At 45.1% G+C, this 24,508-nt stretch overlaps 2 protein-coding genes across 4 annotated transcripts; one reads left to right on the forward strand and one right to left on the reverse strand.

The window, feature by feature from the left end:
* Positions 1 to 88: 88 nt before the first annotated feature.
* On the reverse strand, positions 89 to 16,859 carry cenpe (centromere protein E). Of its 3 annotated transcripts, XM_079290446.1 has the most exons (44): positions 16,742 to 16,859; positions 15,824 to 15,936; positions 15,604 to 15,693; positions 15,373 to 15,491; positions 15,139 to 15,258; positions 14,353 to 14,434; positions 14,186 to 14,253; positions 14,033 to 14,104; positions 13,895 to 13,946; positions 13,720 to 13,807; positions 12,938 to 13,067; positions 12,593 to 12,712; positions 12,220 to 12,372; positions 11,647 to 12,129; positions 11,446 to 11,502; positions 10,862 to 11,029; positions 10,677 to 10,751; positions 10,470 to 10,538; positions 9,979 to 10,110; positions 9,479 to 9,656; positions 9,246 to 9,400; positions 8,640 to 8,789; positions 8,383 to 8,520; positions 7,874 to 8,035; positions 7,518 to 7,739; positions 7,040 to 7,120; positions 6,748 to 6,831; positions 6,478 to 6,519; positions 6,160 to 6,372; positions 5,773 to 6,006; positions 5,425 to 5,499; positions 5,159 to 5,275; positions 4,856 to 5,077; positions 4,141 to 4,221; positions 3,855 to 4,028; positions 3,553 to 3,762; positions 3,113 to 3,319; positions 2,777 to 2,980; positions 2,440 to 2,616; positions 2,214 to 2,314; positions 2,013 to 2,110; positions 1,134 to 1,269; positions 669 to 1,036; positions 89 to 239 (listed from the first exon to the last, which is right to left on the reverse strand). In XM_079290446.1, the coding sequence occupies exons 1-44, from the start codon at positions 16,795 to 16,797 to the stop codon at positions 151 to 153; spliced, it is 6,165 nt and encodes a 2,054-aa protein (XP_079146572.1). In that variant the 5' UTR covers positions 16,798 to 16,859; the 3' UTR covers positions 89 to 150. The 3 variants fall into 3 exon arrangements, with proteins under 3 accessions (XP_079146572.1, XP_079146571.1, XP_079146570.1); XM_079290444.1 differs by having other exon boundaries at positions 90 to 239; positions 6,160 to 6,519; XM_079290445.1 differs by lacking the exon at positions 7,040 to 7,120 and having other exon boundaries at positions 6,160 to 6,519.
* A 322-nt stretch (positions 16,860 to 17,181) lies between these two features.
* ddx51 (DEAD (Asp-Glu-Ala-Asp) box polypeptide 51) lies at positions 17,182 to 24,241 on the forward strand. The gene is made up of 16 exons (XM_079290590.1): positions 17,182 to 17,390; positions 17,945 to 18,249; positions 18,521 to 18,702; positions 18,796 to 18,946; positions 19,265 to 19,410; positions 19,619 to 19,690; positions 19,777 to 19,883; positions 20,085 to 20,193; positions 20,294 to 20,439; positions 20,837 to 21,029; positions 21,141 to 21,256; positions 21,355 to 21,471; positions 23,035 to 23,136; positions 23,220 to 23,283; positions 23,394 to 23,528; positions 24,106 to 24,241. Exons 1-16 carry the CDS (start codon positions 17,368 to 17,370, stop codon positions 24,121 to 24,123), a joined length of 1,986 nt encoding a protein of 661 aa, XP_079146716.1. The 5' UTR covers positions 17,182 to 17,367; the 3' UTR covers positions 24,124 to 24,241.
* The last annotated feature ends 267 nt before the right edge of the window (positions 24,242 to 24,508 follow it).

Raw genomic sequence — 24,508 nt, forward strand, 5'->3', positions numbered from 1 at the left:
TTTGACAGACTACATATTGGGACATGAGTGTGAACGAGACAGTCATTTACTTTATTAGGCTTTTTATTCAAGTTATATGAAAAACAGAACAATTGAATAAAAACAAGAAACATGAAGAAAGACATTTAAAATTATTGCACGTAGAACATTTTACTGAGTTTTACACATTTCGTCTTGCTTTGGTGACTGAGGCCACCAGTCCTTCCGGTCTGCGTCCACATCTGCGTCACACAAGACCGCTGTAAGACAAACCAGCACTCAAGTTACACAATCCATCTCGCTGGTCTCTCTGATGGCCATGCAGCCATTAAACCCACCCTGCTCCACATGCAAGTGACTTTATGTTTCCGTGATTTCTTCTAATTGAAGTGCCAACAACAACAGTGGTGCCTTCAATCAAGTGTGCCAGTCACCATCAGTCTCTTTCATTAGCTTATAATGGACGTAAACCACATCAACAAGAGGAGACTAGATGTTTGAAACAAGTCCCAACACCTCATGCGACCGTTGGTAAAACCCTCAGTGGTGAATATTACAGAGGTTACGTCTCTGCGTCGAGTCTATCAGGAACACCGAAAACCTCTGGTGAAAACAAACAGCTCAGGTGTTGATGAAGTTAAGACTACGAGACAAACAAGACAGAGAGGTGAACTTTAGATGGGGCTGACCTGGGATTGTTCGGAGTTCGGCGTTATTAAAGAACTGCTTAGGGCAGGTTCTGGACAGCACCTCGGAGCTTCCTCCCGCCCCCCAGAATCTGCTCTTGGGAGAGTCGACCAGAGAGACCTTTGGAGAGTCCAGCAGCTTCCTGGGAGAGTCCAGCAGCTTCCGGGGAGAGTCCAGCAGCTTCCGGGGAGTAACCAGAAACTTCTTGGGTGAGCTGAAGAAGGTGGAGGTGTCAGAGGTCATGGGGAGGCCCCTCTTGGTGGGGGTGCATGGCGCTGAGGGCTTGTCCACCTCGGCCTCGCTCTTCCCCTTCAGCCTGATGGCTCTTCTCTTCCACTTGCTGATCTCTTCCTGCTGACTGGACACCAAGCTGATGTGACAGGGGGACAGATATCAGAAGAGGACTAAAAGAAGCTGCGAATCACATCAACCGCCCAAGCGGTTCCACCCTCACAGGTTCATCTCACCTTTCCAGCGCGGTTATTTTCAGTTGAAGCTGGTTCACTTCCTCCTCCAGTTTGTTCTTCTCCAGCAGAATGCTGGTCTTGATCACTACGCCTCTGGGGTTGGTCAGTCTGGCATGAAGGTCCTCACCCTGCAGGACTGAATACAACACGATGACATCATCACGACTACGCTTTTGTTTTGAAAGGCTTGTGTTGCGTTTCAAGCCGTCTTAGTTTGAAAACTGTTGCGTTTAAGTCCTGCAGACGCCCACATTCGCTCCTTGATCGGGTATCAGACGCCCCATCACATGATCGTTTTTCCGGAAGGAAACGAACATCAGCCTCGACTACCAGCGGTTCATTTCAAAATAGATAATGAATTACAGGCTGGCCGACCTTGTTTCTCTCTGCTAGCAGCTGTTGTGCATTTAAGTTCTGCGTTCTATGACGTTATAACTGCCTACATGTGCAGCAGCCCAAGAGGTTATTCGAGTGCTTTGCAGCCGGCATGCAGAGTGTGCGTGAATGGTCATGTGACAGGTGTCTTCAGGCCTGGTAGTATGGAAGGTCCCTTGCTGGAATCGAACCAGGGATGTGACGTAGAGTACGCCGTGACCACTCGGGTCCAGGAAAGAGCTGATAAACCCCCTCGGTGGTTAGCTAGTGGCAGGCTAGCAGCTACAAATACAGAATCCATCCCCTCCTATAAAGCCAATCAAAACATTATAAAAGCACATGTTCGTTCACGCTCTTCCCTTCAATCATCACAGAATGACAAACTGAAGGGATTCATTTTGTTCTCGTAATAAATGAATATTGGTGAGGTTACTATCAGACAACTACTCCGCTGCAGGCAGAATAACTACATTTCAATAGGACACACACACACTGCTGACTCACTTGATTCCTCTCCTTCCTGCTGTGATCTCCTCAAAGTCTCCTTCAGCTTCCTCATGGACTCTTCCTTTACCTTCAGCACTGTGCTCATCATCTGGATCCTGAGAACAGAAACCTCTGGTGAGATCGACCAGATCAAACATTTCACCGTTTTGAAGAAGAGCTGAAGTCAATACATCGGACAAGAAACCAACGGGCTCTTACTCTTGTATGTGGTTATCAGACGCTGAACTCAACTCCACCTCCATTTGGAACAGTTTAGTCTGGAGTTTTTCCATCTCAACGGCGCTGGGTGATGTATTTTTCTAAAGCAGAAAAATACAAATATAAATACAAATACAGCAGCTGTAAAAGTACGAGACCACGCCTCAGAATGGGAGAGAGAAAAGAGGCTGCTTCAGGGGACCGAAGATGAACTGTTGACGTGAACCTCAGACTGGCGCAGTTTGCTCTTGAGGGTTTGGATGGTCCCTTCCTTCTCATCGACTTGTGCGCGGCTGTCCTGCAGCTCCGTCTGCAGCAGCTGGGTGGCCTGTTTGTGGTTGGACAATCTGCTGCCGGCATTGACCTGAGCCTCCTCCAGCTGCTCAATGTGTGCGCGCAGAGCCTGGAAAACACAAACACGTCGGTCAACATCTGCAGGAAGGCATTTTGAGCGGAGACATTGGAGGCAGGTGCTGCGCATAGACGGGTTAGGGAGAGACATGTTGCTACATGATGCCACCAGTCATGAGCGCATGTAAAACAAACTGACGCGTTAGACATACTTTGACTCTATCGTCAGCTTGCTGGAGCTGAAGCACAAGTTGCTGGTTGTCCTTCCGCAGGGCGAGCTCTGTTTTCAGAGGAGCTCCCTCCAGCGCCTGCAGCAGAGTGGAGGTCTTACTCCTCTCCTCTTGGAGGAGACAGTCCGCCTGAGCCTCCAGCAGCTTCAGCTCCTCATACAGACCGTTGTGCTCTTCCATGATGGCCTGCAGGAGTCAGGAGGATTATATGACTCTACAAAGACCAGCAACATCACTGAGACACATACACTGAGGAGAACAAGCAGTGCCCTGACTTTTTAACGCAAATAAGTACAGTGAATGAATGTTAAAGACTACCTGCAGGGTCATCTTCCTGCCTTGCTCCAACGCAGACCTGTGGTCCAGCTCTCCGCTCAGGATGTCGTCCAGCACGCTGAAGCTGGAGCAGGTGAGGGCGGCCTTCAGCTGCCCAGCGAACCTCACCCTGGCTCGCATCTCAACCGACAGCTCGCTGGTGTAGGAAGCCATGTTGGCCCGGAGCTTCTCATGCACGCTGGACATTTTCTAGGAAGCCCAAAGAGTCATCATAAAAGGTTCGAGTACAGAAATGTTGGAAACAATCACATGTAATCCAGGTCATGAGTCATTGAATCCTCCTCTTACTCTGGATTATGTAATTTGCTAAACATCTCATTTGAACTGGATTTCTCTCTCTAGAGGGGGCGCGGTGGTTTTAATAAAGCGTGTGCCTCGCTGTGTGGAAGTGAGTAGGATCATTCTTCCATCCCAAAGCTCACCTGCAGAGAGAGCTGCCTCTTGTCCAGCAGCTCGGTCAGCCTGCCGTCCCACAGCGCTTGGAAGTCCTCGTCTTTGAGCGAGCGGCGGGGTGCCTGCGCTCGGCACAGCAGCAGATCCTGCCGACGCCTCTCCTCAAAAACGGCAAAATCATTCTTCGCCAACAGCTCGAACAGATTCATGTAGCCCTGCGCTCGCACCTTCAGGTGCTCCTGTGGAGGCACAGAGCGGGAGGTTATCAGCTGATCACGAGAGGAAGACCTTCATGAGATTTCAAATGGGGAGAAAACAGGTTGCTATTTACCAGAATGCTTCCCAGAGTCCGAGTTGTCTGCAGTTGCAGCTGACACGTGGCGATGTAGGCGTCCATGGTGGGTTTTGGAAGAGCGCTCAGGTGACTCAGCGAACGCCGCATCTTGTCCGGGCGGAAGTACTTTGAACAATCGTCTACGAAGGTTTGGAATCTTCTGACGGCCTCCTGCAATGATACGAGTTCAGTGGCATCAGAGATGTGTTGCACTGGTGCGGGAGAAGGTCTTTGTCTTTCAGCTGCTCAGAACTAAAATGAATAAATCCATTGGCGACGTTACCTGAAGCTGCCCAGCAGAGTCCTGCAGCCGGGCCGACGACGCCTCCTTGACTCCACTGGTCGTGTTCGCTTCGCCGAGCAACTGAAAGGAAAAATAATAATTATACACATATGGCTCTTCTCCAACTCAAGAGTCATCCATATTTGAATCTGCCTTTTCAAGAAGTCTCTGCACGCTGAATGCTGACAAGACAAGAACCACCATTCGGGTGAGATTTTATGTTTTATTCATAGGAATACCATCATCGATCCTGCTTACAGACTCCTTATTGATTACTGATCAATTTTCTGTCTGTCTGATAACATTTGAAAATGTCTAAAGTCTGGTACTTAACTCCCTAAAACCACAACACGCCACTGTACTGTACACTCCAGCTTTTTAGTTGTCAACTGTTAAACGGCAACTATTTTAACAATTGATTTACCGGTTTTAGTATTTATGTTTCTCCGATTCAAACATCTTAAATGTGAATATTCTCCGCTGTCTTCACTAATAACCGCATCTGCAGCCCTGAACAGAAGAGATAGGGTGGTAATTATTGGGCTTTAGAGCTAGTTGTTAGCCCCTGTTTCTAAGTGGCTGTTAGCTGCAGCTTCACATGAAACTGTTGGAAAGAAAGTGAATAAGCCTGCTTTCCAAAGTATGTCAAACTATTCCTTTAGGTCTATGTCAGTGAATGAGTTGGACCCACGACTTCATAGTAGTGCAAAGGTACCGTCTCCATCCTGTCCTCCAGCTCTGCCCTGAGCTGCTCCTTCTCCCGTCTCAGAGCCTCCAGAGTCTCCTGCAGCCGATCTCTCTCCTCGCTGAGAGACTTCACTCTGCACAGCAGCTCCTCCGTCTCCTCTGTGGAGGTCTGACCGACAGCTTCCTTCTCAGAGAGCAGACCGTCTCTCTCCGCTTCAACGAGCTCCAGTTTCTCAGTTAGAGTCCTCATCTGTGAGGAAGGGAGCCGTTAGACGGTTCCTCCTGCTCTGATAGACGCACAGTCTTGCAAAGTGAGGTATTGGACACTAACTTGTTGATCCAAAGAGCGTTCCTTCTCCTGAAACAGTTTGTCCAGATCAGAGTTCATCTGCTTCTGTTCACACAGCTCCTCTTGGAGTGACTTCACAAGTTCTTCTGTTGTGGAAGCCTTAAAACAAAACGGAACTTTAGCCAGTCAAATACGAAGATGCGTCATCAGGAGATCAACAGTTGTAAGAGTGTTCGTCAATTAGGAATTCCTTCAGCAGACAGCCCTACAGATAAGTTGGAGTCCCTTTTGATGACCGCTTGCCTCACCATATCCACGCTCTGCTGTCGATAATCTTCCAGCCGCCTCTTCTGCCCAGTCACAGTCTGCAGAGACGCGTTCAGCTGTGAGGAAGGGAGCCGTTAGAAGGAATCGTTTGAAGTGTCTCTTTGACTCCAGCTTCAGATTTAAACAGTTTAAAATCCAACTATATCATAGACCAGCTCCGGTCCATGTTTACTTCCTGTCAGCTGATGTCATTCACAAACACGAACAGGACATGAAGCGGGACGCATTTGGAATGTTTACAACTGTGAAATAGTCGATCACAACTGCTACAGTACTGTGTGCAGCCCTACCGAGGCGATTTCAGAGAAGTATTGCTCGCGGACACAAACCTCCGTCTGCATGGTCTCCATCCTGTCCTCCAGCTCTGCCCTGAGCTGCTTCTTCTCCTGTCTCAGAGCCTCCAGAGTCTCCTGCAGCTGATCTCTCTCCTCACTGAGAGACGTCGCTCTGCACAGCAGCTCCTCCGTCTCCTCGCTGTGAGTCTGAGCGTCGGCCGTCCTCTCCGACGACAGACCGTCTCTCTCCGCTCGAACACCCTCGAGCTCCTCAGTCAGCCTCTGAATCTGTCAGGACAGGATGGAGACATGATTGTTATTCTAAATGAGTCTAAAAATCAGATGTTCTGTTGAGGAGAGGTCCGCTAGCATGAGACAGCAGGTTCACTGTATGTTCTTCATCTATGAGAATGTAGTCCTGCCTGATTTTGGAGCTCTTACCGTCTCCATCCTGTCCTCCAGCTCTGCCCTGAGCTGCTTCTTCTCCTGTCTCAGAGCCTCCTGCAGCTGATCTCTCTCCTCGCTGAGAGACGTCGCTCTGCACAGCAGCTCCTCCGTCTCCTCGCTGCGAGTCTGAGCGTCGGCCGTCCTCTCCGACGACAGACCGTCTCTCTCCGCTCGAACACCCTCGAGCTCCTCAGTCAGCCTCTGAATCTGCAGTTGGAGGTAAATCTCTGCATCACTCCCATCTCTTGATCTGCCCTCCAGCTCGGCCTTTTGACTCCTCAGCTCGTTGATCTCATCTTGTAGAAGTCGGACCTTCTCCTGAGACGCCCTCAGCTCCTCCTGGTTCTCGATCGTCTGAAAGAGATTCACCACCATGTGAGTGAACGAGGGAAGATCTCCTCCGTTACTGCACACTTCCTTTTGGGTGACTTTGCACAGAGCCCTGACCCCAATGTCCACAGTTCTGAAATCACATATTCAACTATCACATGTGGCTGGAACAGTTTGCCATAAAGCTAAAAATCTGAACTGTAAATTACGTTTAATGCTTAATTAGAACGATTTCGGGAATAAAGAACTCACCAGTTCTACGTTTTCTTGCAGGTCAGACTTCAACTGGCTCACCTCCTCCTGAGTTTTCTCCAGACGCTCCTCCAGCTGTTGGATCTGAAGCACAATTAAAGTTCTCAGTATTACTCAAAGTGTCGTTATCGAGTGACGGATGTAGTTTGTAGCTCGGTGCAGAGAGTCGTTTCTCGCTTTCTTCGAGAGTTTCTGTTCAGTGTTCGGGGACAAATTCCCAACGACGTAAAATGGAACTGAAGACGTGAAGATGTCCCTGTGGTGTGAGAACGAGTGAGCGCCGTGATCAAACCTGCAGAGCAGAGCAGTCGTCCTGCTCGTCCTTCAGCGACTGAGGCTCAGAGCTGAGCTGCTGCAGTAACTCACACTGCATCTGAACAACAGAGACAGAACAATATGTCCACCGTTAGGACTTCCTGTGACAACAGCACTCTTCTCCCGCAGATTGAATACATATTACTATACAGACTGTGTTTACATGCATGCACACAAATGGAGATAAATCTGATTAAAACAATAGTTTCATTGAACTACACAGGGCTGTTCACAAGAGCAGAATTCTTATCAAATCTGATTTTCTGAGACATTTGAGTTAGAGTATACTTTCATGAACGATTTAGACGATGTGCCTGTCAGTCTTCAGCCTGTAAACACATGTAAATACCAGGTCCTGGCAGGTGTGTTACCCCAGGAAACAGGACCAGATTTCAGAGATAGTTCCTGGGATATAGCCGCAACTCAAGTTGGAAGATTTATCCCCGAGCTCTTACCGTCTCCATCCTGTCCTCCAGCTCTGCCCTGAGCTGCTTCTTCTCCTGTCTCAGAGCCTCCAGAGTCTCCTGCAGCTGATCTCTCTCCTCGCTGAGAGACGTCGCTCTGCACAGCAGCTCCTCCGTCTCCTCGCTGTGAGTCTGAGCGTCGGCCGTCCTCTCCGACGACAGACCGTCTCTCTCCGCTCGAACACCCTCGAGCTCCTCAGTCAGCTTCTGAATCTGTCAGGACAGGATGGAGACATGATTGTTATTCTAAATGAGTCTAAAAATCAGATGTTCTGTTGAAGAGAGGTCCGCTAGCATGAGACAGCAGGTTCACTGTGTGTTCTTCATCTATGAGAATGTAGTCCTGCCTGATTTTGGAGCTCTTGCAGTTGGAGGTAAATCTCTGCATCACTCCCATCTCTTGCTCTGCCCTCCAGCTCGGCCTTTTGACTCCTCAGCTCGTTGATCTCATCTTGTAGAAGTCGGACCTTCTCCTGAGACGCCCTCAGCTCCTCCTGGTTCTCGATCGTCTGAAAGAGATTCACCACCATGTGAGTGAACGAGGGAAGATCTCCTCCGTGCAAAGTCACCAAAAAAAGAAGTGTGCAATAACAGAGTCAACCGACTCCCATCAAGAAGCCGGGAAGTCGTGTGCCGTCTCTTTACGAGAGCTGCAACAATAAGAGGATTAATTGATCACAAGAACAGAAAGCTCTTTAAAAGAGAGTGGGTTGAACAGGAACATCTACACTATTAGCAAGTACTGAATAAAGTATTCTGTATCGTTACTAGAACAGCATTTTACTGATATTAAAATGAATTATTTAAAAACTTTTGTAGTAATATAGTTTTCCAGATGCATTAAGAGAACTCTTACCAGTGTCTGCAGCGCCTCCATCTGTGCCCTCATCTCATCGGGTGAATCCTCCCGTTTGGTCTCCAGCTGTTTGATCCGCTCCTTCCGTTGTCGATTCTTCTCCAGGGCCGTCCTCAGCGCCTCCTGATTCTCAATCATCTGTTTGGTAAAATAAAGAAGTATATACACATATAATTTATTTTTAGCTCCAACATCTAGAGACAAAAACAAAACAGCAGATGATTTTGAATGATTGCATTTTTTAATCCTGGACTCACCATCTCCACGTTTTCCCGCATGTCTGTCTGCAGCTGGTCTCTCTCTGCAGTGAGCAGCTTCTCCGTCTCCTCGGCAGAGCTCCTCTGCTCAGACAGGAGCGCGTCCTTCTCCTCTCGCACACGCTGAAGCACGTCAGTCAGCTCATTCAGCTAGACGTATACAAATAAATGCATAAAACCCTTCAGGCTACGTTCATGGTATTACTACTTAATCGATCTACACGTTTCAATGCTTGAACAAACACTATAAACAGAGAAAAGACGACAGCAAAAGGTCTCCGACTTGACAAGGACTGCTGCCATGTCCGAGTCTTCGAGTAATCAAACAATCAGGTCGTATCGAATTTAAGAAATCCTTCATCAGCTGCTGCATCTCCTTCAGTTTTTCTTCCAGTGTCGCTCACTCAAAAGACTGTGGTGGGATCGGGACGTCCCAATCACATGTTTTGGGCCCCGATCCAAGTCCTTTACTATTGGACTCCAATCTGATAATTTAAAAAATTAGCTGAAAAGTTTAAGTGGAAGAATGCGACTCGTGAAGTTGATGTGAAGCAGAAGTGTTTCAGATGCCCCATCTCAACCCGACACCGTCCTCAGAGGACTCACCTGCTTCGTCAAATGCTCCACCTTCTCTGGAAGAGTCTGGAGCGAGGCGAGCTCCTCCAGCTGAGCTCCGAGGGCTCCTTCTGCTTCATGAGACGCAGTCAGCTCTCGGTTCAGCTGGGCTACGGTTCTCTCCAGCGCCACGCTGTCTATCAGATCTGGAGACAGAGAACACCATACATTAATGTCTTCTCTAATAGACCTCGTTTGCAAGACTCCCCGACTTTGAAACTTACTTTTTGGGACTTTTCCGTCGAGCAGAGCGGTGAGCTTCGTGTTCTCGTGAAATGCCACGCTCAGCTCTTTTTGGAGATCGCTCTGCATCGCTCTGAAGCGAGACTTCCCTTTCTCCAGCTGACCGCGCAGGCTGTTCACCTCAGCCTCCATCTTCGAGGAGCTGGCGCTCAGACTCACCTGGAGGAGGGGATCGCGACGAGAGACGAGGAATTAGTATTACAAATGAGTAAAGACGATGGACACCCTGCAGACCCTGTACTAAACATGCGTCACTCTCACTGATTACAAACTATCTAGGCCACCGTTTGCTGGTCAAACTTTCAACATTGGTGTGAGAGCGGTCAATAAAAAGTCAAGGACTGCCTGAGAAGCAGATTTGTGTGATAGAAGAAATGTGATTTTAGTAGAATTCAGCAGCTATTAAATTTACCCGACCTGTGTTTTAATAAACAGAAGATTTTCAGACTTCATAATTGTGTTGTGTGTTAATCCCGCTCACATTCATCTCCTCCACAGCGATGTTTTTGGTGCGCAGGTGGGCCCATTCCTTCTTGGTGTCTCTGCTGAGCCCCTCAGCATCGTCCAGAGAGCGGCGGAGCATCGCCACCTCCTGCACCAAGTCCTTACCGCTCTGCAGGGAGGCAACACGACACGGTTAGCCCGCTTAACTATTCAATCACCTCAACTGCGTTAGGCTCTTACTTTATTCTGAATGATCAAACTTGCTTCGGCAACACTGAACTATGCCAATGAAACTATTTTTGAATATAAGTGACAGGAAATGAATCAGTTTGTAAAGTAATCTATTCAGAATTCAGTCATTTTCCAGCAAACAAAAAGATTTAGGTGATGTCATTTGAAACCACAGACGGCTCACTAAAGTATAGCAGCACACAGAACCTGCCTGAGGCCCATCTCTGCTAAAACAGTCACTTCATGGACTGGCTTTATGTTTAAAAGGTAATAAGAAAGCAATTAAAGAACACATACCAGACTCTGAAGTTCCTCTGCAAATACGGTTTTCTTCTGCAGCTTTTCAGACAGCGTTTCTAGTTTGTTCTTGAAAACACAAACATGTGAAGAGTATTTAACAAAACTGCTCCAAACTTAAGGTCCGACTTGTAATTATATGAATATTAAACATCTTACATTCGTAAATCAACCACTTCTTCCTTAACATGAACTGAATATTCTTACCTGAAGTGAAAGGCATTGGAGTTCAGAGGATTCGACGGTCCTCTTCAGTTCAGAGATTTCGTTTTGCAACTCATTCTGTGAGATCGCACAAACAAAGAGTGTAAATAAAACCGGGTCGACCCAACGCTACTGTCCTCTAATCTACAGCACTTTAAGTGGAGTCTTAATGGAATCAGATCGATTACCGCGTGCTCTTTGCTGAACTCCTCCTCCAGAGATTCGAACTCGTCCATCTCTCTTTTCGCCGCCATCTCCGTTGACAGAGCAGCTTTCTCTTTCTCCAGATGTTCCGTCTGCTCGATGTACATCCCGAGCGCCTGCTTCAGATAGTTTCTCTCAGCCACCACCATGTCCTGTAAAAATACAATTTCAATATATTCAAGCATTGAAATTGCACTCCTCCAATGTTCTTTGTTTTCACCACTCGTAGCTTGAATAAATACGGATCCTGTTGTTGGAAAAGTAACTGCTCAATTCAACCTCATAGCTTCTATACCCACTGATGTTTTTAGCAGCTTGTTGCACTGGAGTTGCACTAAAGTTATAAAGCTTGTGTTGCTGTGCATTGAGCAACAAACATATGAAATGATTCAGAACTCTCGTCGTTTGAAAGCCAGATTAACTTGAATTGTATACCTTGTAAGGGAAACAGAACCTTTGAGTCAAGTCTGAAAGTAACATTATGAACAGAGATAACACGTTTACAGCTTGTTTTGCCGAGTTGTGGGATGAGTTAAAGTCACAGCCAAGGCGCTCCATTACACATTACCTTCTCTTTAGCCAGAGTCTCACGCAGCTGGATGGTCTCTGCAAACTCTTTCCTCATCTGGAAAACAAAGTATGAAGATTAGTACTGAAACCAGCTCACACAACCGAGCAGAATGCAGAATGTGCGCCTCTCTAGTGTACTTGAGGATTTCTCCTCTTACTTGGAGGCAAGAGAGCAGATGTACTTAAAACCACAGCACACCTGTCCATCAGTTTCACTCCGAGTGTGGCTCTGTTCTTCCAGCCGACTCTCCAGGTCTGCCACTCTGAACTCCAACATCTCCGCCTTTCCATTGGCCTCCTGTCTCTGCTGTACCTCTGTCTGCAGCTGCAGCTGCAGCTCGGCCATCTTCGGTTCCGCCGTCTGTATCTCCTCCAGGGCCTCCTGTTTCTGCTGGTTCTCCGTTTGCAGCTGAAGCTGCAGCTCAACCTCGGCCGCCCTCAGCTCTGCCGTCTGCATTTTCTCCAGGGCCTCCCTTTTCTGCTGGGCCTCAGTCTGCAGCTGCAGCTCCAGCTCGGCCACTCTGCCATCTAAAGACTCGTCGGGAATCTCCCAGAGAGAGTCAACGTCCTCCGGATGAGTGAAAGACTCTGCCAAGCTGAGGTCAGATGGACCGTTATCGCATGCAGACAGAGGGGCAAGTTTCAACATCTTTCCTCCCCACGTTACCCTGCGTTTTGGCCTCTAAAAAAAAACATGAAGAAAGTCATTACAGCTATGATACTCAGGAGAAAGCTGTGCTCCAACTACAGCGTTATTTTGGCTCATATTCACCTTACAGACAGGAACCAGGTTGGAGCTGGTGACCAGCAGGTTGGTCAGGTTTCTAATCCTGTCCTCTTGTTCTCTCTGGAGCTGATCCTTTTCTTGGAGCAGCTGGGAGAGAACCTTCTTCTCCGTCGCTGTGGTCTGAGTGTCTGAAGAGACCTGTAGGGAGGTCACACACACACACACACACACACACACACACACACACACACACACACACACACACACACACACACACACACACACACACACACACACACACACACACACACACACACACACACACACACACACAGGTCAGTGGGTGGGAAGTGCTGTTATAGTGGGACTTGCAGTGATCGGCACATGGCTGAAGGAAGAAAAAAAAGAAGACACTTGCCTCGTGAAGTCGTCGCTTGAGGTCTACAATTTCGTTGCGATACCTTTTGAGCAGAGCCCCGTCATCAGACACCTCCGTCACATGAGGGTCGTTCTTCATTTTCTTTGCAGTACTGGCAAACTAATACAAAGAAAGACTTTGTGAAACATCATCTGCTTCAGTTTCTCTCTAATACTTCATGTTTTAAAGTCTGGTATGGCTGCACTTTATGGACGGGCGACATCCAACTGCAAACCTTGCAGAAATGTACAGGGGAACGGAGCTAACCCTATAAATATAATATAAACAATATGCTTGTATGACAAAATATGGAATGTATATATTAAATGTGCATATTTCACCAACCTGCAGAGTGCTGAGCGTCTCATCCAGAGCGAAAGGAGTGATGGTGCAGATGATGACTGTTTTAGCGTTTCCACCCAAGGAGTTCTGCAGGATGCGGGTCAGCTTACTGTCTCTGTAGTTGGTGAAACCCCTGAAGAGAGACAGTGGTTTTAGCAAATGTCAGCGAATTGATGTTCAACCAGGCGTCAACCTCCGGTTCTGAAAAGTGAAGCCTTACAGCTGCATTCTCTCTAATGTCCACTAGGGGGCGACTCCTCTGGTTGTATAGAAGTCTATAGAAAATGACTCTACTTCTCTCTTGATTTATTCCCTCAGTAAACATTGTAAACATGAGTTTATGTCTCAATCTCTAGTTTCAAGTCTTCTTCAATACAGCATGATGTTCATTTAGTACATTATGGTCCATTTAGAGTCACACAGACCATAAAGCAGGGGATGCTTTAGGGCAGGGCTACTTCACTCCCCCACAGTCCAAATAGTTTTTCTCTGATCCAATAAGAGTCTGGAGCAATTTCAGATTGACGAGGGAGACCACTTACAGCTCTAAGGAGTATATTAAATGAATAGTTCATGTGTGGAACTACTTTCATTCACTTTCTTTCTGGGAGTACGATGACAAGATCATCATGAATGTCATGTCTGTGGGTAAAATGCAGAGCATTGCAACACTGATGAATCAGAAGATGAAAATATGTGGTACAGAGTACAACTCAGACAGCTATTGGAGGATACATTATTAATATATTAATAGTTATGTTCAGACAAGCAGATCGTTTACTTACTTCTGGCTTTCATCGGTCAGTTTCTTGATCACTTGGCCGAGCGTGAACAGGCTGCGATTGATATTGCAACCTTCTTTGAACCGTGTGCCTAGGACATCAGAACGGACGGGTTACTGTAACGTAAAGACTGTAGTGTGCGATCAGTAAACTAACGTGTCCATGAACTCCACCTTACCTTCAGCTCCGGTTTGACTTGTTCTCTCAGATCCAGCCAGATCAACTAAGTTCTAGAAGATCAAGCAAACTTACTGGTGAACAAATAAACAATAAAACAAGCCAATAAAAAAAGAAAGAAAGAAAAGAGCTAACGTACCAAATGAGACACAATAATGGCGCCATCAGCATTTTCACCCGATGCAGAGTCGCTTTCTCTGCTTTCCAGGATCTAAGAAGAACCAAATCATTAAAAAACACAGATTTCCCAGAATCCTACATGTTACTTACTACGCGTTGCGGCGTTGCTTACCATTCGGAAAATGGCGTGCGAGCGGCTGCTCCGCTCATTCATTTTAGTCTTTCCATAGTGGCGGTTCTCTGCGGGGGCAGACGGTTCAGAGAACACATTGGTTGTTACACACAGTCTGCAGTGTAAATCCTGTAATCAGTCTCATGTTCAGTGATCTCAGATCTTACTTTCTCCTTTCCGAATCCAGGCCAGAGCTTGTCCAGAATTCGTAACCAGCTCCTCAGTCAGGTCAGCCACGTAGATGTTTTTCTGCATGTTTTTCAAGACACAAACACAATAAATCACATCGCTCTGCTCTGGTTTCGTCTACAAATGTATTTGTGTTGAGATTATTTAGACTCTAAGCTCCAAAAACACTGGATCCTACACTTCCTATAGTAACTCTGTTATAATTCTCTAAAAGCCCAAGCTGAGCTAACATGACGGATGCCTATTGAGTATAGTCGCCCTTTTAGAAATGAATGAGTCAGCTTCTATTTTATGATTTTACTCTCAAACAGTTTTATTGTCTTCAGCGCTTCAGCTGTTAATTTCAATAAGTGTGTTTGCTTGCCGTTTTTGTTTCACAGCATTGTAAAGCACTCTTTTGCAGTTTTGACAAATGCTTCATAAAACATTAGTTGGGCTCAACATCATCTTTAAACCCTCAGGGTTGTGTTCTGACAACTAGTTCCAGTTGAGATCCGCTTCTGGTTTGGGAACACATCCAGAATCGGCAAAACCTCAACGCTAACCTGTCTGTTTGAAAAGACACAGCTGCATTCAAAACCATTCAGGTAGCTGCTTCGAATTTTGAACCAGCACCGACCTGATAGGCGGAAGATGGTGAACAAATGGTGATTACAGATCTGAAGTCAATGATTGAAGAGGAGTTACTTGCTAATGTTAAAACCTAGACCTGAAAAGATTCCATGAGGAATTGAGATTTGATAACTTGTAAATTGGCCACTTACATTGATTCCCTCTCTGACTTCCAGAGGTTTTCTCTTCCAGCTGTCAACAAGCAGATCACTCACAGTTTCATTGTAGATTTCCATGTAAGAAACCCTCAAAAGGAACTCCTTCTTTGAACACTTTTGGGAAAAAGAAAAGTCCTTTGGTTAGGAAAAAAAAAAGAAGAAAAAAAAAAAAAAAACTGATTACACAAAATCAACTGTGGCGTGTTTCAAACCCGATTCAATTCTTACGCTTGCAATGGTGTGGAAGACGTCTTCCACAGCCAGAGGGATCACTCCATGAAGACGATTGCGCCCCATCATGGTGAAAGTCTTCCCTGAAGCAGTCTGCCCGTAAGCGAATATAGTTCCTGTGGATCGAACGCACAATAGATACACAAAATAAACACCAGCTAGAGTGAGTTAATGCAGCAACGCATGACCAGCAGACAGGTCTCACTGTATTCCGTTTCCATCACATACCATTGTACCCCTGGACAGAGGAAACAACCAGAGGCTTTGCAAAGCTCTGGTACAGCTGATTGGTCGTTTCTTCTGCAGTGAAAACTCGGTCTGCGAACAACAGAGCAGGAAAGTGAATGTACAGCAGATCTGTTATGTTCTGTGTGTGCAAAATATCTCAAAAGGAGCCACAAAATCCAGGAAACGCATCTCTTAATCCTGTACATGCTGCAAAACATACCGAAGACAAAGCTCTTCGTGGGATTCCCATCATTGATCTGATGAATGGATTTCTTGTCAGCCTCCCAAAACACCTGGACAGACTCCGCGTTCTCTGAGGCAGCGCTCTCTTCCCTGTAACAACAACATAGTCGGGTGACAAAGTGTACTGTCGCTCTGTGAGAATTCAGTTGTGGCTGAATTTCTTAAAAACACCCCCGATGATTTTATGAGGTTTGGAAGCTCAGCAGAAACAAAATGTTTGGAGGAGAAATCAAGCAGCTCGTTGGTATAGCTCTAAGTCCATATCAATAATATCAGTCTTGATTCTCAGATTCATTTAGATATGAGAGTGGCAATAAAGGCACATTATATTAGAAGACATGGAAGACAAAACAGTTATTGTTAATTATGCGACACATAACCCATGAGTACATCAGCACACGAGGATGCATATTCCGATGTACATTTGCAAAGACAAACTATTTATTCCTCATCTCTGACATTTGTTTCTCTTGTAAGAACAAAGCATTTGTTATGGCTGTCAAGATGCTATGAAAAACAGAAGAAAATATTCCCAAACAAAAGTTTCACATGTGGTTAAAATAAGTGCAAAAAGGTTTCAGTCGATCTGCCACTAAAGGGGAAATTTGGAATAGTCTCGAGACCCTCCCTGTGACAGTTAAGTGGGTCCATTCGAACAATACAACAGTCACTTAAGCTAGATGTAACGTTACGTTACTTCCGTTGTGACTATTAGGACACTGTTAAAAGCTAACGTTACGTTACAGCATTCTTAACTTCGGAAATTAAGCTAGCGACCAAGTCCTATGGTTGGTAACCTTTAGTTAGCATTAGCATTAACGCTGGGTAACTTAGCGTTAGCTCCTAACTAACGTTAGCTAACTAAGAACTTATACTCTGATGGCACAACACTTACCTTTCAATTAGCGGACGGACTCGAACACAGACTTTAACTGCGGACTCTTCCGTCATTTTTATATTTTGATAGTCCCCCACCAAACGTGTAAAATCCTAGTACGTATTTCGAATTTGAAATCCAACTGCCGTGGGTAGAGGGCACACGCTCTTCGCTGTTTAAAATGGTCCCGCTTTCTTTTGATTGGTGTACGTCAAAGGGCGGACGGATCCATATATGGTTGTGTAAAAAAAATAAGTTACGTTATAGCTACATTTTTTTTTAAATGTATTTTAATCAAATATTAGGCGATGTATGAGTGAGTAGATCTGAAATCTAAAATTATTTTTTTAATTCAATTTTCTTTACCGAAAAACCAAGTGACATGGTATCGACCGACTAGTGACGCGTTAGCTGTATTGTTGGGCGTCATCAAACCGCGTCTAGTGAAGTGTGGAAAACACATGAGACAGCGGTGGTGGTTGTAGTAGTTCAGTAGAAGTTAAACGTTTACAGTACTTTAAAGAATCAGAGCTGTTAACGAATCTCGGCGACGTTAGTTGATATTCAGGCTTAATCATTTCTAAATGCGGAATAGCTGACAAGTATACAAAAACCTTCTTGGAGTGTATTATCTTGCTTTTGAAATGTCTCTTTTTCTTGTAAACAGGTAAAGTTACTGTTATTTTCTGCACTCGCTTCCATAGTTTGTCCTTTTGTCACTTAGCTACATGATTTTAGAGTGATATAGATGTGCGTAGCTCCTGAGATAATAAGTAGAGATAGTTTTCACATCATATAGCAAATGTAATAAGCAATAAAGTTGTCTTTAACAGGTACAAATATCAGAAACCTGTCACATAGAATATACATATATGTCATACATGGTAGAACTGTCTAATACTGAGAACTTATTGTCTGCTTGGTACTATTAGCTTGTATCTGCTAAGGTATAACAAAAATCATGTAAATAACAGACAATTATCTATTATTTTCTTAAAATACCCAAAGTAAGTCTATTAATTACTGAAATGAGTTATGCTTTATTATATTTGGGCACGCAGATCAGCAACATTTTAATTTTTAATAACATTTCCTTTAACACGTTTTTGACAAAAGTGTAGGTAGAATCGTATAATTCTACGGTCTGCCGTGTTGTTGCTTATGCTGAAGAAGTGGACTGAACAATCTGTAACATGTTACATTCTGTCGTGTCGCTCGCAGGTACCTTGGAGAGGAGGAAAGTGAGAGCGTCTCAAAGGAGTCCCGATCTCATGCGTTACTGGCTAAACTGCAGCAGAAGGCAAAAGAGAAGCAGAAACAGAGTAGGACAGAACACCCGCCTAAAGAACGGGCGGAACAACAAGATGTGAAAAAGAAAAGAAAAGCTGACAAGAACAGCGGTCAAGAGCCTCAACTGCACAAAAAGAGGAAATCAGAAGATGCGGACTCTGATAATCAGGATGAGCCTGTCGAAGAGGCAAAGAAGAACGAGAAACAGAAGAAGAAGAAGAAAAAGGTTCAGTCAGGTGTGTATGAACTCACACTGGGTAATCTATTCATATCACATCATTCACATAATGTGTAATGTTTAATTATTTTAGATACTACATTTATAAGCCCAGCGTGGTATTTCACTTGCCCCGGGCCAGCGTGTAATCCTTGTTGCTGAGCCCTGCACTGCAGAAGTTCTGTTGCGGCCGGTTGCAAATTGTGATGTTGCTTCTGTAATACACGTACGACATGCACAACAAAAATATGCCCTCAGATGATTCAGTTTGTCTGTCTTTGGGATTTTAGGCATTTCAGTTAAAGATCTGCCAGAAACTCCTGTGACAGGAAGAGACGGACAGGAGGACTCAGGAGGAGGAGAAGAGGAGACGGAGACAGAAAACGTGACACTAAAAGAAACCACGGAGAAGACTTCTGCTCCAACTGGATTCACGGTTCTGGGAGGATTCGAGAACAAACCTGTACAAAAGGTACAGTCCTTCATTTGGTGGTGCTTAAAGGTTCTCCGATAGCATTAGCATTAAACCTCCGGAGTTTTAGTGTGTGTGTTCTTCTTTTCTCAGGTACACAGAGTTCTGCCTCAGTGGCTCGCTCAGCCTGATGTGATTCAGAGAGACATTAAAAGCAACCTGGTCCCCATCGCTGACCTCCCGGGACTTTCTGCTCTGCTCGTGAAAAAACTGCAAAATAATGGAATCCAGCACCTTTTTCCAGGTGATGACACTCTGCTGTATTTCCTTACATTCAACAGGAAGTTTCTAAGTGATCCACAACCGGCCTGTACATTTTCATTTAATGTTGATGTTAGTTCAAATATGCCTGATGCGTTCCATCAGTGTTATCTGCTTTATGAGTTTGTGATAATAAATCAGATATCCATCTCTGGAGCTGAAAAGTTCACTGTGAAGGGATGTTGTGATTTGAAAAGTCTGGTGTATTGGTGACTACATCCACTTCTATTACGCAGTCTGTGTGTATACACCTGAGGAACAAAGTTCTGAAGAATATTGTCCCCTCTTCACCTTTTCACAGTGCAAGCAGAGGTAATCCCGGCCATCTTGGAGAGCGCACAGCAGGGGCTGCTGATTGGACGAGGCGGCTACAAGCCCAGAGATATATGTGTGTCTGCACCGACGGGCAGTGGCAAGACTCTCGCATTTGTCATACCTGTCGTACAGGTGAGCGTCCCTCAAAAAACATTTAAGCAATGGATTCATGCTGTGTGTGTGTGTGTGTGTGTGTGTGTGTGTGTGTGTGTGTGTGTGTGTGTGTGTGTGTGTGTGTGTGTGTGTGTGTGTGTGTGTGTGTGTGTGTGTGTGTGTGTGTGTGTGTGAGTGAGTGAGAGAGAGACTCTCCAGATTAAATAAAGACGTTCTCCACCATCAGGTGCTGACGGAGCGGGTGGTGTGTGAAGTCCGGGCGTTGGCCGTGTTGCCGACCAAAGAGCTCGCCCAGCAGGTCAGAACCTTTCAAAACAAAAGTCTGGATACAACATAATCCAGTAATGTTTAGCTCTGTAGCTTGAACACGTTCTTCCCGTCCAGGTTTGCAAAGTGTTCACATCATACGCTGAGGGGAGCTCTCTGAAAGTGGTGGTGCTGGCTGGTCAGAAGTCTTTTGCTGCAGAGCAGGCTTCACTCTCTGAACTCAGGTGAGTTGCTTCCGGTTGAAAGTTGTATTTAAATTAAGAAGTATTTTTTCCATGACGGCAGATGGTTGTCTTTCTCTTTACCACCACCAGGGGGCACCAACACTTTGCATTGGGAGAATGATTGAACACATAGTAATACATAAATATCAGATCAAGAAGTGGTATTTGTACAATACTCACCATCGTTTCTTTTTCTTCCAGAGGGGGCATGAGACGCAGTTTAGCCGACATCGTTGTTGCCACTCCGGGTCGACTGGTCGATCACATCAACAAGAACTCAGGCTTCAGTCTGGAACACCTTAGGTTTCTTGTGAGTTCTTAAAACCTGCGCAACTAAAACCAACAGCAGAAGTACGTGACATTGTCCACCATCTACTATTGGTGTGCTTTCGCTCTCTCATCCCTCCCAGATCATTGACGAGGCTGACAGGATGATTGACAGCATGCACCAGTCTTGGCTCAGTCAGGTGGTGAAGGCGGTGTACAGGTCAGGCGGCGGTGCAGACGTCGGGCCCATCTTCAGGCGGACTGAGCCAGCGTACGTCACAGCAGCCAGGTGAGTCTGTGTTTCACACCTGAAGTCTCTTTTCAGTGGATAAAGAAGTAAGAGTTTTGTTTTATTCAGAACACTACAGTATATACCTGATGTTTAAAAGTTCAACATTTTATTAGAGGAAAAGTTCAAAAATGACATGAAATATATATCGTCTTTCCAAGTGTGAGATAAGAAGATTGATGTGAAATTGATGTCTGTGTCGAGCTGGAGTCGGGACGCGGTTAGCCTAGCTTAGCATAAAGACTGGAAGCAGGGGTTTACAGCTAGCCTGGCTCGGTACATTGGACCGATGCATCAGTATCAATTTGAGACTGTTTGATAACCAGTTAAAAGTTCTTCACAGTAACTTCAATATAGATAAATAAAAACATCATTCATCATCCGTGTCCCCTCTCAGTCTGTCTCCGCCTCAGATGCCGCTGCAGAAGCTGCTGTTTTCTGCCACACTGACACAGAACCCGGAGAAGCTTCAGCAGCTGGGCCTCCACCAGCCCCGACTCCTCAGCTCCATCCACAGTCACTCCAGCTCCACCACACCGGGAGCCCTCACCCAGACCCAGGGCGGCTTTGACTTCCCCCAAGGTCTGACGGTAAGAGATGACCGTTTGCCTTCAGGACGGAGGCGCTGTACCGTCGGACAAACATGATTGAACTTCAGCTCACTTCATTAATTGCTGCACTTTTTTGTTGTATGTGTTTAGGAGTATTACGTTCCCTGTACGTTAAGCAAGAAGCCCCTCCTCATCCTCCACTTCATCCTGCGCATGAAGCTCAGCCCCGTCCTCTGTTTCACCAACTCCAGAGAGACCGCACACAGGTCGGAGACGGCAACACTGTTTCTCTATATATATATATAAATATATATATTGTACCTGTGCAGCGTGGCCTTACTAGTTTATTTTTCTTCCTCCTCAGACTTTATCTGCTGGTGCATCTCTTCGGTGGAGTTCAGGCCGCTGAGTTCTCCTCCCGGCTCTCTCCCGCTGAGAGGAAGAAGACGCTGAAGGTGTTTGAACAAGGAAAGATCCAACTGTGAGTCTTGAATGCACACAGTTGTGTTGGAGAATAAGCGACAAACCAAAGTAATGAAAAATCAGCTGTCAACATTTACGATACGTCTTTTATGAGTGTCTGTGTTCCAGTACAGCAAACTTCATCAGGCATTTCATTTTCAAGTCCATCTATATACTGTACATACTTTAGAAAGATAAAACAACATCTATTGTCCAAAACAACAGTCAGAAAAATTTGCTATTTACAGACAAGGCAGCAAATTCACAACTATCTAGTGCAGGGGTGTCAAACTCATGTCCACTCTGGGCCACATCAGCATCACGGTCGCCCTCAAAGGGCCGGTTGTAACTGTAAGACTGTATAACTAACTTATCCTAACATATTGTTAAATAACTCTCTCTGCATTTGATTATTGTTTATTCAAGTGTAAACATATTGTACATGCAGTTATATAAATGAAAAATGATATTTAAACACATTTCTGTTATTATAACATAAATCATTTTAATTGAGGGTTAAGAAATCCACATGACTCTATCAAAGATCAAACTATTAAAGAAAATAACAAAGACAAATATCAAACACAAGTTGTTCCATTAACTTTGTTCATAGCTGTTTGTGTCACCTCTCTGCATCACTCATGTTCCTCCCTGTCGTCGTCCTGTACATGCAGCTACATCCAAGAGCTGCTCACTGAGAGTCAGGTCTGATGAACATGATAGATGATGTATCCGTGTTGTCTGTGCTTTCATCAACAGTTCATTAGAAACACAAGTACCTGCTCGTCTCTTAGCTGCTGTGTTGTTAGATTGCTGCTAGTTCATCAACTCGGTCTGCGATGGTGTTTCTTCACAAACTGACATTTGTAAAAGTCTGTATCTGGTCGGAGCTCTGCTCACATACCTTCAGCATGCACTGGGCTGTAGCTGTGTCAATATATTCTGCTGTGATTGCAGTCTGCCTTTTAATTCTTGGACAATTTGATGTTTTTCTTGGAGGCTAAATTTAGCTCCGTGTTTGGTGTCAAAATGCCGACGTGAATTGTATCCTTCATCACCGACACGCCTCATAACACAGAAGACAGACCCGTTGTTCTCCTTGAAGCACAAACATGTATTCGCTTTCCCATCTTTCATTACATTTTCTTCCCTCTGCATCAATTTTTCTCTTCGTGGACATTTTGGGATTATTTGTCGATCTTTTTCAATCGTTGGAAAACCTCTTTTCGGGCTGTTGCCTCTCCTGTCCACCTGTTGTGATAGTTTTAATGTCGGTACACAGACAACATGCTATCTCATAATTTCGATAATGGGGATACTTTTTATTTTTCCAAAAATAAAATTCCATAGCCCTTGTTGATTCGTGGGCCACATAAAATGACGTGGCGGGCCGTATCCGGCCCGCGGGCCTTGAATTTGACACATGTGACGTAGAGAAAGAGTCAAGCAGTGTATCCATAGAGTAGTCATCATGATCATAGACCTAATGAAGGGAATGTATGTATATTTATTCATTTATTGACTGAGCCAGTTGTGAGTTCCTGCAGTGGGCGCTTTAATGAGCAATGAATCAAACCTGCAGGTTGATCAGCACAGACGCAGCTGCCAGAGGCATCGACATCAACGGGGTCAAATGTGTTGTGAATTACGACGCGCCGCAGTACATCCGGACCTACATTCACAGGTGAGCCGTCCAATATCCATGCTGCGTGTTGTAGCTCCATCATATTGTGTTCTGACTGAGACTTTGTCCTTTTTATTTTTCAGGATTGGAAGAACAGCAAGAGCAGGGAAACCCGGCCTGGCCTTCACCTTTCTGCTGGGCGTACAGGTGGAGCTCTTCTACAGACAAGCGTGATTAAATATGGATGATAGAGTATGAACAGCATAAACAGGATGTAAAGATGGTATAAAACAATATTTGTTTCTCGTCCCACTCAGGAGAAGAACTTCCTTCAGATGGTGGTGGAAGCAGGAACCCCCGGGATTCAAAAGCAGATCGTTAAACCAGGGAACCTGAAGGGTATGGAGGCCCGATATGAACAAACTCTGCAGGAGTTGGCCAACGCCATCAAGGTACCATCTCAAACACATTCATCACATGTTGAAACGGACTGAATGTGCACGGTTTCAAAGGTTTCTGTGCATATCTGGTCGTTGTGTTATTAAAACTGAACTCCCCTTCAATCATCATTTATGTCAATGAATTTGTCATTTTCAATGTGACACTTAAAGTTACCGCGAGGAACTTTTAACTGGTTCTGAAACTGTTTAAATTGAACACCGATGCCTCTAAATGATCTGCAGACGTTCATAAGACATTCAGCGAGAAGATTAAGTATTTCTATAAAGTTATTCTTTATGCTCGTCATCGGTTTGGATTCTGGAGAAATCAGACAAAATCAGTAAAATGAGGTTTTCTAAAGGGACTCTGGTGATCTGAAACACTCCCACTTTAGTCCACAGGGACCGCCAAAATAGACACAAAATGAAAGTTCCAAGTAGTAACTTTAAGCTATTGTTACCATCTTCCACCTCCTGAAAGCTAACTGTAGTTTGAGTCATTTTCATGCAAATCTCAACCAACAAAAAGACAACGTTCACCTGAAAGCTTTGATATGAAAGACTGTCGGCCTTTTGTTTGTCTCTACAGGACGAGAGAGCCAAATAACGGAGCGACACCGACTGATCCTCCGAGCGGACCGCAGGGCTTCACGAGGAACGCGTTTCATTTTGTGGTTCAGCTGTACTTGGAGTTTTTTATGTTGTTTAATAAAATATAAAATGTCTGTGTGTGGTGCAGCTGGTGATTTAAGCACCAGTTCTCAATGTCCATTTCCTTTAAGTGAGGTAATGATTGAGGTGGATAATGGCATTATTTACGAAACGTGAACTTTAGTTTAGCTATCCTTCACATCCGTCCGTCTGTCTCTTAAATATAAGGAATGGTGAGATTAATATAAGTCAGTGTTTTAGGGCCAAATCTACTCCAATAAATACATCATAAATAATCATATTCATGAATTCAGAAACTATATTTATCCAACAGATCAACT

Source organism: Melanostigma gelatinosum (assembly GCF_949748355.1).
Source record: "Melanostigma gelatinosum genome assembly, chromosome: 19".
Lineage (NCBI taxonomy): Eukaryota > Metazoa > Chordata > Actinopteri > Perciformes > Zoarcidae > Melanostigma > Melanostigma gelatinosum.

Bases quoted from the DNA above. Each gene is read 5' to 3' on its own strand.
- cenpe (XM_079290444.1), bottom strand. From the start codon at position 16,797: ATGACGGAAGAGTCCGCAGTTAAAGTCTGTGTTCGAGTCCGTCCGCTA. The intron at 6,007-6,159 runs GTAAGAGCTCCA...CTGTCCTGACAG, and splicing joins TGGAGGACAGGATGGAGACG to ATTCAGAGGCTGACTGAGGA. The intron at 4,029-4,140 runs GTAACGTCGCCA...GTATCATTGCAG, and splicing joins ACTCTGCTGGGCAGCTTCAG to GAGGCCGTCAGAAGATTCCA.
- ddx51 (XM_079290590.1), top strand. From the start codon at position 17,368: ATGTCTCTTTTTCTTGTAAACAG. The intron at 20,440-20,836 runs GTGAGTCTGTGT...GTCCCCTCTCAG, and splicing joins GCGTACGTCACAGCAGCCAG to TCTGTCTCCGCCTCAGATGC. The intron at 21,472-23,034 runs GTGAGTCTTGAA...TCAAACCTGCAG, and splicing joins GAACAAGGAAAGATCCAACT to GTTGATCAGCACAGACGCAG.